The sequence below is a fragment of the Gossypium hirsutum genome, chromosome A03, assembly GCF_007990345.1.
Source record: "Gossypium hirsutum isolate 1008001.06 chromosome A03, Gossypium_hirsutum_v2.1, whole genome shotgun sequence".
NCBI classification, from domain to species: domain Eukaryota; kingdom Viridiplantae; phylum Streptophyta; class Magnoliopsida; order Malvales; family Malvaceae; genus Gossypium; species Gossypium hirsutum.
Window position 1 is genome coordinate 108,014,577 of NC_053426.1, and position 10,296 is coordinate 108,024,872.

Sequence of the window (10,296 nt, forward strand, 5' to 3'; positions counted from 1 at the left end):
GAAATTCAGTTTTAAAGCAAGAAATATTTGTCAGTAGCCTAAATTTGTGGATGAATCATGTGATTATATATATACTGTATAAAAAGATTTTGCTTTTTATAGGCTCTTAACTTTTTCATTACGTTTTCACTTTTTTTTTTCAGTGTCAAATTTTTTTCTGACGTAGAAGGAATTGGATGTTTGCAACTTTGGTGCAATCCCAATTGTGTAGCAATATATATATAATGAAAAAAAAGTGTTAAAAAAATAATTACCCATTTTCACCAAAGTTTGCCAGAAAGCAAAGCAAGCATGCTTTTGATGTTAGAAATCCATCATCTACATCAACTCAACCCAGAAAAAGAACACCTTTCTGCCCAGAAAACCCAACCCAGAACACAACTGAAACTATCAAAAGACAGCTTTTTTATGTTCCCTTTTTAACTGTTTTTAGTTTCTTGTTTCACTTGTCTTTCTAGTTGCTTCAAACAGCTGAGGTGTATATACATATATAATGGAGATTCTGATTAGATGTTTTCAAACTATTGCATGAGAGAAGAACTTGTCAGGTATGCTGAACCTTTTTTTTCTTTTCTTTTTGGTTCTTTTTCATTAATGGTGCTTCAAAAATAATTTCTTTTTGTTTTCTAGTAAGAAAGAAAATAATGATTGTGAAGTTAAGGAAAACCAGAAAAAAAAGGTTTTTTTTCCCTGGGGAGGTGGGGGCTGTGGGGGGTTTTAATTGTTTCTATGCATTGTTTGTATTTGATATTTGGATTCTTCTTAGAAACCTCTAAAATGGTTCCTTGTTTGTTGCCTACCCAGTTGGTTTATAAGCAACTTGTTATTTAATATTTTTATTTTTATATATATGATATAATTTTCTTTATTGATTCTATGAATTTGGTTTAGTTAGGATGTGCTTTTTGTTTTTCCAATCTGCAAAACTTTTTCACGTGAATCAGTGTCTTTTGTTTCAAATTCTCACTGTTATGGATCTTTGTGCAGTGGAAAAGAATCCAAATTTCGGTTCTTAGTTTTTTGGCTAATTTTATAAACAGATTCATGGTTGGTCAGTCAAACTCCATAGTCAGCTAATAATTCCATTTCCATTCTCATGTAGTATGAAAGGTGTTTGAAAATATTCCACTTGGTTTACCTATTCTGATTCTCTATGTAATATGAATGTTTCAATAGTTGAGAGGAACTAAATTGGAAGGAAATGGGGTGCCTGTTATCGACGCCAGAGGTTGCAGGAGGAGCTCGAAGAAGGCCGAGAAATATTGGTGAAGTTGTAGTTTTTGTTCCTGGACTGAGAATTCCTAGGCCCCTTGATTTCGCACAGCCACTCGGTGATGGACTATCCAAGAGCTTGGTTGAACGTCTATCGGCATTGAGAACACGTATAGAGGTCATGGCAGGTCAAGAAGCACCTATGACTACTAAACCGAGGAGAACAGCCACACAACACGGTTTGATGACTCTGAGATTGTCTCTGGTAATTGTTTGATGTTCCTGTTTACTTAAAAATCGAACTTACAATGCAGGAGGTTCAACGTTGACTGATTTGCAGCAGGCTCTCGAGGATTATCTGCCGGTCTTGTTGGGGCTAGTTGAAAATGGTATCTACATCAGTAAACTATATACATGCCATAAACTATGATATAATGTTAAAAATGTTGAGAATGCTTGTGTCAATGTGAAGGAAGAAAATAGATATTCAATCATTCTTGTCTTATAAAAGATCCCAACTCTTGTGGCTTAACTTGTACTCCATTTTCAACGAATTTTCAAGTGATATACATACATTATTGTTCAATATGAAATCAAAGTCTACCAAACCAAAATTTCAAACTATTGTTTTATGTTCAGTTTACTGGAGATTTTTCTTCTTTATGCCTGTAAAATCACTATCTAAGTACATCTATTGTCGTGCTCTCTGTTTCAGAAGTAAGTTTATCCTTTTGACCACATACAGGTAACTGGCTAAAACATAACTTGCGGTTCTGTTGGATAAATCAGGAAGATGATGTGGAGGTGAATTAAATGAGATACAAATCGTAATATTCTGCATCCCTTCATTCGCTACGTTTGTCTTTTCAAAGAGTTTTCTATCATGCAGGAAACTACCATGTCGGATTCTTGGTATGAGGTACTATCAGTGTTGCACTTGATGGCAGTTCTATTGTTATCACAGGCCAATTTATTGCTTCTTCCAAACAAATTTACCAGTGGTTATCAGTCTACAGCATTGGAAGGTGAGGGCAGTTGGTTCTTTTCTATGCATCTGCTGCTGTGCCAGAGTTGTTCTGTGCACTTTCATTACTCGTTGCTGCAGAACATATTTTTTTCAGTGTTATTTTGCATACAAGTGCCAAGTGCCAACTAAAATAATATGTGTCTTGGTTACTCAATAAACTTCAGCATTTCAGAGTGCCTAATGTATGCAAAAAGGCATATAGTATGAATCCCTTCTATATAATTTATAAATATGAACAGATGCCATGCGAGGGTTTACCAAGAATTTAGTGGTTGCATTTAGTTATGCTATAGTCCATGCTGTAATTTACTAGCATCAACAAGCAAGGTTGCTTCAATACATCTTGTAATGTTGACACAAGTAAGCTTTCTTAGTCTTAGACTGGCTTCTGTAAGGCCTGTAAGAATATCGTGAATGAATCCACCCCTTGAATGCACAAGACCACCGTACAAAATCCCGGAACTTACATAAATTCTAGTCTTTATGTTGAGTTATATTTAGAAAACTTTAGTTTCTTTTCCCTCTTTGCAATGTTCTCTTGATTTTGGATAATTAATTAGGTGCCACAACCAGGGGTGGCCTTCCCCATCTCTTATTCACTTGAAGATCCCTCTTACTTTGAGGGGAAATGCCAACTGATCCTTGGGTCATTGGTACCTCGGGAAATGGTAAACGTCAATCTCTTTTTTCTAAGTTGATAATCATAAGGTGTCATGCAGGGACTATATGTTAGATATTTCTTTTCATTCTTCTCCTTGCACTTAATGTGAGACCTTGTCTACTAATCTGACCATTTGCTTCATCTCTCTCAGATTGCAAACGAGCATCCATCGACATTTTCTTAAAGGCAGCTGGATATCTGGACTTCGCTGTGCAGAAAGTTCTCCCTCAATTGCCCTTGGAACTTAGGTTTGCTCAAAAGATATCTGCCTAATATTCCTGAAATGAACATTCTAATACCTATTTCCTTTTCCTTATGCATCATAATTCACTTAAAGGACTAAGCAATGGCCAAAACTGTTGTTTTTTACAGGAGTGATTTGCCACTAGATCTGTCAGAGGGAGTGCTTAAAGCCCTTTGTTTGCAAGCATTAGGCCAGGTAATCTTTTCATAATTGGTGAGGCTGATTTTCAGTGTTTTTGGTTAGGAACCTAAAAAAAATCTATTCATTTAGGCAAAGGGTATTTTCCTCTTTCGATCTAACAATGGACACTGGTGAGCTTATATCTAAGTGATGGCAAATTTTGCAGTAATGTGATGTGTGCTATAATGGTACAACTCAAATTTCATGTTTCTGATTAAAAAAATTTGGCCTAAAATATTAAACAAATTGGAAAACAACATGTAACTTGGATGATAATTCAACCAAGCAATGGTTTAGATGATAATTTGGAAAATTGATTCGCAATAGGTTCATATGCCGTGAAATCTGTGTAGAACTAGAAGCTAATAAATAATAATCATGTCAAAGAATCTTAAACCTTATTGTGAAAAAGTAAAAACGATTTCTTAGAGGACTTTAGCAGGTATTTTGACCAAGAGATAATTTTATACTTAAGGATGATCAATATACAACTTAAAAATGTTTAATAGCTTCTTCTTGCTGGCTTATTTCAGTAACTTAAATTTTATTGGTCAAATTAATTGTTCCCATTGCATGCATTTGTTCCATTCTTTTTCTTTCAATTTCCTGCCTTATGCATGCCTTTAATATCCAACTATTTACAGGGTGTTGAGATTCAACTGGGAATGGCAATTGATAGCATTAAGGCCACTCTGGCCGTGAAAAGGAGGCTAGCATGTGAGATGGTTAAATACTGGCATCAGGTAAATTTATTGTTCCTTGTTTTGATCTTTTATAACACTCATATTGGCTCATGATTTTTTTTATTGCCTTATTCTCATTTTGCTGTCTTTCATTTGTCTGCAATTGAAGATATTGTCATTTGTTTCATTTGATTTCTCTTTGTATATAGATATATTTCATTTGTAATTGACAATTTTCTGATATATACATTATAAAATGCAGGCTGAGGAATACATAAAGGAACTTCCAGTAGCAAATGGATGGGGAGAAAAGCACAAGCTTTTCATTCAGTGGAAGCACATTGAAGCTAAGGTATAAATCTCCATAACTCACTGCTTCTTTCGCAGCAAAATTAGAGAAACAATGGTTCATGTGTTGGGGATTTGAAAATGCAAGCATCTCTTAAAGGAGCTAGTAGTTCATCACTTATGGAGATAAAAAAGCTCTCAATAATAGCTAGTCCTTTACTGAATTTCAGTGCTTTAGAAACTTGTTTCACTAAACATATATAGATAGAAAATGGCTTGCGATATGGTCCTATTGGTGCTAGAGTTCTACGCATATGAGCATTGCACATCTTTTTATATTCCAGGCTATTGCATACTATCTTCACGGATTAATCCTCGAAGAAGGGAACACATCTGCTGGCATAGCTGCAGCTGCTCTGCAAGCAGCAGAAGAGTATCTCAAAGAAAGCAAAATGGCCTGCGATTCTTTCCATGTGACACTCCCTTCGTCACGGTAGTTGACTTCTGACCTCTCTGTGTTTACCTAAATGGATCTTTAGTGTAGCATATTAGTGTTGCTGCAAATACCCAGATTTCACGGTTGACATTGGTTTGGGGACTAGGTTTATTGATTTATCGTGCCCCAGATTTTACTTAGTTGATAGATGAGATGACAGAGCTTGTTTTTGTTCCAGTAATCCACCTCCCTGGGGAGCCAGCAAGTATCTTGCTGAGAGGATTCCAAAAGATATATCAAGCAAAACAATCAACTGGGATTCACAAAAACATGAAATGTAAGTCCACATTTTCTTCTTGTTTTTATTATTATTATTTATATACAGACGGGATCGAGCCAAAAAGGTTTTATAGATGCTGAAATTCAAATCGCATGTCACCTTTTAAAGCAATGGTTCAGTTTCATTCCGTTTTCAATTGTGTAGAAATTAACTATTACAAATTTGAAGATAATGCTGGAGATGATTTTTTTCTGTCACTTTATATTTCTAATTGACCCCATTTTCTAACCTTTGACATGGTTAAATGAGAAAGTGAACTTATTTTTGTGATGTGTTAGTGGTTGCAGGATTAAGCATGTAGCTCCAGCATTGCCTGACTTTGTGTTGTCCCTAAAACCTGATGAGTATCAGCTTCCTTCGACAGATCCCTCCTGGAATGATTTACATGCTCAAAACGTGGTTCCTACCAAGTGAAGCCTCAAGGGCCAGAATGTCAGATGTGTATCAAATGATTATAATATATTACGAATGTAAAACACCATTTGGAATAAATCAAAGCTGTTGAATGTCTTCCAATATTCATCCACAAGGGATTAACTCGATTGATAAAATGGCAAAAACAATTATAAAATTTTAGAACTAGATGAAGCAGTATACATATAATGGAACAAATACAACCAGGAATATAAAAGAGACATCAACTAACATCAAGTAGCACATACTTAATGAGCGTATGAAGAATGAAAGACGTCCAAGGAAAATGCATATACTAATACAGCAACCTTGAGACAAGACTCGACATGACATGATCCATTAACATCCAGAAGCAGCTTGGATGAAGCAGACAAAATTTTCAGGACAGGTCCAGCTGCTAGCAGCCTAGCACAGTATCGAGCCTTCCTTGTTCACGCCTCTTTCAAACAACCAATGCTTGGATAATTTTACAGGCACTGCAGTATGCAACTCATTTGGATTACAAGAAGTAAGGAACTCCAGTCCTCGGCCCTCGCATCTGGTTATTCTCTTCTGTTTCGGTGAAGAACTTTACTTCTCTCTCCTGAAAATTGAAAAGCCGTAAGAACCATGTGTGGCATGTGTTTGAGGAAGAGAGCATTTTGGAAAAATAATAGCTAGAAGCAATCCACAATCCTAATTAAAGGGCGCTTTTTAAGGCAGACAACTTAAAGAGAAAGGAAGGTACAGGGAAAAAAAATTCTGACCATGTTCTCATTGAAGCTCAATATAGAAGCTACATTCCCACAACGGTAACAATAATTCGGAGCAGACCACACCTGTAAAAATCGATAATCAGTAACTTCTGTTAAGCTCTTAATACAGTTAAGACAAAAAGATGAAAGCAGAAAGTGTAGAGTCTCACTGTTACTAGGCCTTTATCTTGAAACATATACTTAAGACCTTCTTGCACAAGTTGGTGAGCTCGACAAACAAGATCAAGCTTGTTTATGTGGTTGAACTGCAACAAATGATAAGTTGAAAATTATTATTTCAGCATGATAGTATTACTATAGACTGAGATGAGATCATTTACCTCAGATGTGACCCTGGACCCAAATAGCCAACCTGCTCCACGTGGACTGACTGCCCATGTTTCAATATCTTCAGGATCACTCCACATGAGATCGCAGAATGGGCCTTCATGAGGGATTTCACAGTTCCGGTCAATTACCCTTATCTGGCATAAAAGCAGAAAAATATAAAAGTGCATCAACATTCAGCACCTTATAACGAAATGAACAAGCAACCACTACACTTGTAGTTGAGAAGTCCCTGGGAGTAGCACTTGTTTAAAGAAAATATCACCCATGTGAAATAGATGGTTACTGATTAAAGACAATTATCTCTTCAGCTTTAAAACCAAATAAAATGCAACTGAGTAAACATAACTAGTTTTTACTTAATAGACGTTGGAGTGGATGATTATTCACTGAACCAAACAGAGATGATATCAATCCAAGGACTAGATGGTTACAAAGTCAATAAAATCAAACACTGCAACATCGACAAAAGCTGATCAATTAAGCATGAACTTCTAGATATTACTGCAAATAAACAAGCCAGCTCATCAAAACTGGAGCAAAAAATGGAAAATACCTGATCGACTGTTCGAATGTCAGGAGAAAGGCCACCATGTACACAAAGTACCTGCAAAACATAATATACAGAATTAATAAAGAGGAGAGAATAAGGTGACTAGAAATAGATGCTTTGTAGGAAGAGTGCTTACAGTCCCATCTATAATTGCTGAAAGTGTAAGATAGTCGAAAACATCTGTACAATACCGCCATGCATTAGCATTTCCATACTTTCTCTGGCACTCATCATAGAAGCCGTAAACCTAGTAAAAATGTTGTGCACACCTTAAATGTCAATCCTTGGTATTTGGAACCATTTTCTAAAAATTAGAACTTTTGAGCACTGCTCAACAACCCTTAAAATCAAACTGATCTGGTATTGGCATCTAGAATTTCTAATGGCTCTGACCCTCAGATTCAGAATGTCATTCTCAAACTAAAAGGCATCGAATCCCCTTTTTCCTCAAAATAAAAAAGAAAAAGTAATCATAGAACTGTAACAAAGCTTTATGCAAGACAAGAAACAGCCTTGAAGAAACATAATGCAACAAAAAAGGAAAAAGAAGCGCAAGACACTTGTAACACACATAACAGAACATGCATACATTCTATAAGGTCTTTACAAGCATATTCCATTCTGATGTAATTCAAAAGCACACCTGAGTTAGTTGTCTGCTTTCATGATTTCCCCGTAAGAGCGTGATATTAGCAGGATACCTATGATTCAGAGAAGAAAAAAAAAACAGAGACAGAAAGTAATGCCACCTCTTATTTATAAAAGAAATAGCATTGATAGCCTAACAGGCCAACAATAGAACTGGAAATTTAATCTCCTTTATCAAATGCATAGAGCAATAGCAGAGGGCAATTCGTGATATCTGCACCTTGATTCTTCCAAATACAACTATGATAATGCATTTAACATATCGTGCTATCTTGCAGCAAAAAATACCACGATAGCATCAAACAGATCCTTTTACAAGTAGGAATAAATTGGTAATTGCAAAATAAATAAGAATGAGCATTTGTTATTCTTCCTATAAACTAAACTACAATTGTTTACAATGGTTGCTGATTAACAATGATTGGATACAAGTCAAAAGCAGAGAAATATTGCACCCAAGTACATGGTTGAAAATCAGTAGACGAAAATCAGTAGAAAAACCCAAAGGAAAGTTAAAGAGATGCTTAAGCATGTATCCAGAGGGTATACCTTGCCTTGAGAAGCAAAAGAATAGTGAAAACTTCAAGACTATTATAACCTCGATCAACAAAATCTCCCTGTCCAAGGGAATACTAAGGTTTAGCACCCATTAGTTGAAATCAATACCATAACAGACATAGAGATCACATAGAATTTGCACAAAAGTTTCCCTTCAGAAGATATAAACTATACCATAAAAATGTAATTTGTATCCGGTACATGACCTCCTGTCTGAAAAAGCTTCATTAGATCATGGAACTGGCCATGGATATCACCACAGACGGTTACTGGACTGTTGACAGGTTGCACATTCGACTCCTCGATGAGGATTTCTTTTACCTACAACGTTTTACATCATAGATTATATAAACAAATAAACCTTCATAGGAAATAAAACTGCAAGTTGACATACAGCAATGACCAAATTAGACCATTAAAATGAATAACATAGAAACTGAAATCTATTGACTAATATACCAGTAAAATTTATGCATATGACTTGTCGAGCAAATGAAACAACCGGATCAGAAGCTATATTTTTGTTAACAATAACTCAGTTATGTGAAGTTCTTTAAAAGCAATGCTAACAGATGATAGCTGCTGCGTGAGAGTTTCAGGTGCAGACATAAACTTGACATTCTGCTACAATTACTGATTCATTTCTAAATGGTTGGCTTCATCTTTTAACAAATCAAGCAACCGTTTTCGAATTCATCCCAAATTACGAATCACGAAACAACGCAAACCCTAGTTTTTTACCAATCAACAACCTGAAGTTGCTAAAAAAAAAAAGAGATAGAAAAGGAAATTACATATTCGCAAAGTAGCTGAAGCTCGTCTTCCAAAAGATGCTGGCCTTCTTTAACCTTCGATATCCATTGATCCAAATCCATCGATTTGTTTTCTCGTCTTCGGAACTTGAATCCCTTTTCTTTTTTCTCTTAGTTTTGTAAGAAAAAAAGGGGAAAAAGAATCTGAATAAATATGAAAATTCTCGCTTTTTCTCCCTGTATCTAGGGTTTTTAAGCAGAGGGGGAGACTACGAGAAGATCGAAATTTTCTATTATAGCTCTCTTTTTTTTTTTTTTACTTAGCTTACCTATTTGCTTATTTTTTTATTGGTCAAATTCTATATAACCTCCTCCTACCATTAATGGACTAATTTAGTTTAGGCTAATCTATAAAAATAGTCACTTTTATTTACTTCAGGTTATATTTTAGTTACTTATGTTTGAAATGTTACGTTTTAGTCACTTATGTTACTATTTTGTTACGAAGTGATAACTCTACCGTTAAGTTCCGTTATCTCTCTAACGGTAATCCTACGTGGCAGTCCAACTAGATTTTAGATGCCAACTTAGATTTCTTAGGATGAAAATAGATTTTTAATTAAAAAATTTAATTAATTAAAATTTTTAAACCTAAACCTTAACTAAAAAATCTGTTCATCTCATCTTTTTAATTTTTCTTCTGTCTCTTCTTTTTTCAATGGTTTTTTTTTCATTTGATTGGAAAAACTATTATTAAGATCAAAATAGTTGAAATCAAATTGACTACTTCATAAAGATGGATTCAATGGAGGGTTCAGGTATGTCTTCTTTGCACTCCTCTATCTCTTTTATTCAATACTGAAAAACAAAAGATTGGATTTTTTATTGTTTAATGAAAACCCTAAATTAAAATTCTTGATTGAATATTAACAACTAAAAGAATTTCAAATCAGAAAAAAGGGATACCCACAAAGGGATTATGAACAAACAAGCCGATTCAGATAATAAAAAATAGGATTGAGAAACTAATTATTCAAGAACGTGAAGAATTGGAAAATACAATGATTAGGAACAAAAATGATTACCATCTTCTTATTTGTCGACAACCACTTCATTTTGAGTTTTAGAACATAAATTTATCGGTGAAGAGGACATACTTGGACCCTCCATTGAATCCTCTTTTGTTTTCGTACGTGAATAAAATTTTTTGACGATAAT

The 10,296-nt window shown here is 35.0% G+C and overlaps 2 protein-coding genes across 3 annotated transcripts; one reads left to right on the forward strand and one right to left on the reverse strand.

The window, feature by feature from the left end:
• Positions 1-5,587, forward strand: LOC107886922 (uncharacterized). Of its 2 annotated transcripts, none has more exons than XM_041101476.1 (12): positions 1-548; positions 1,177-1,451; positions 1,527-1,601; positions 1,958-2,016; positions 2,102-2,237; positions 3,052-3,148; positions 3,273-3,339; positions 3,969-4,067; positions 4,270-4,359; positions 4,640-4,788; positions 4,970-5,068; positions 5,359-5,587. In XM_041101476.1, exons 2-12 carry the CDS (start codon positions 1,202-1,204, stop codon positions 5,483-5,485), a joined length of 1,248 nt encoding a protein of 415 aa, XP_040957410.1. In that variant the 5' UTR covers positions 1-548; positions 1,177-1,201; the 3' UTR covers positions 5,486-5,587. The 2 variants fall into 2 exon arrangements, with proteins under 2 accessions (XP_040957410.1, XP_040957400.1); XM_041101466.1 differs by having other exon boundaries at positions 52-548; positions 5,350-5,587.
• Positions 5,588-5,617: 30 nt separating this feature from the next.
• Positions 5,618-9,432, reverse strand: LOC121221064 (phytochrome-associated serine/threonine-protein phosphatase). Its single transcript, XM_041101481.1, has 10 exons — positions 9,121-9,432; positions 8,501-8,647; positions 8,318-8,385; positions 7,764-7,821; positions 7,257-7,367; positions 7,124-7,174; positions 6,561-6,704; positions 6,390-6,485; positions 6,232-6,303; positions 5,618-6,068 (listed from the first exon to the last, which is right to left on the reverse strand). Exons 1-10 carry the CDS (start codon positions 9,199-9,201, stop codon positions 5,985-5,987), a joined length of 912 nt encoding a protein of 303 aa, XP_040957415.1. The 5' UTR covers positions 9,202-9,432; the 3' UTR covers positions 5,618-5,984.
• Positions 9,433-10,296: the final 864 nt, after the last annotated feature.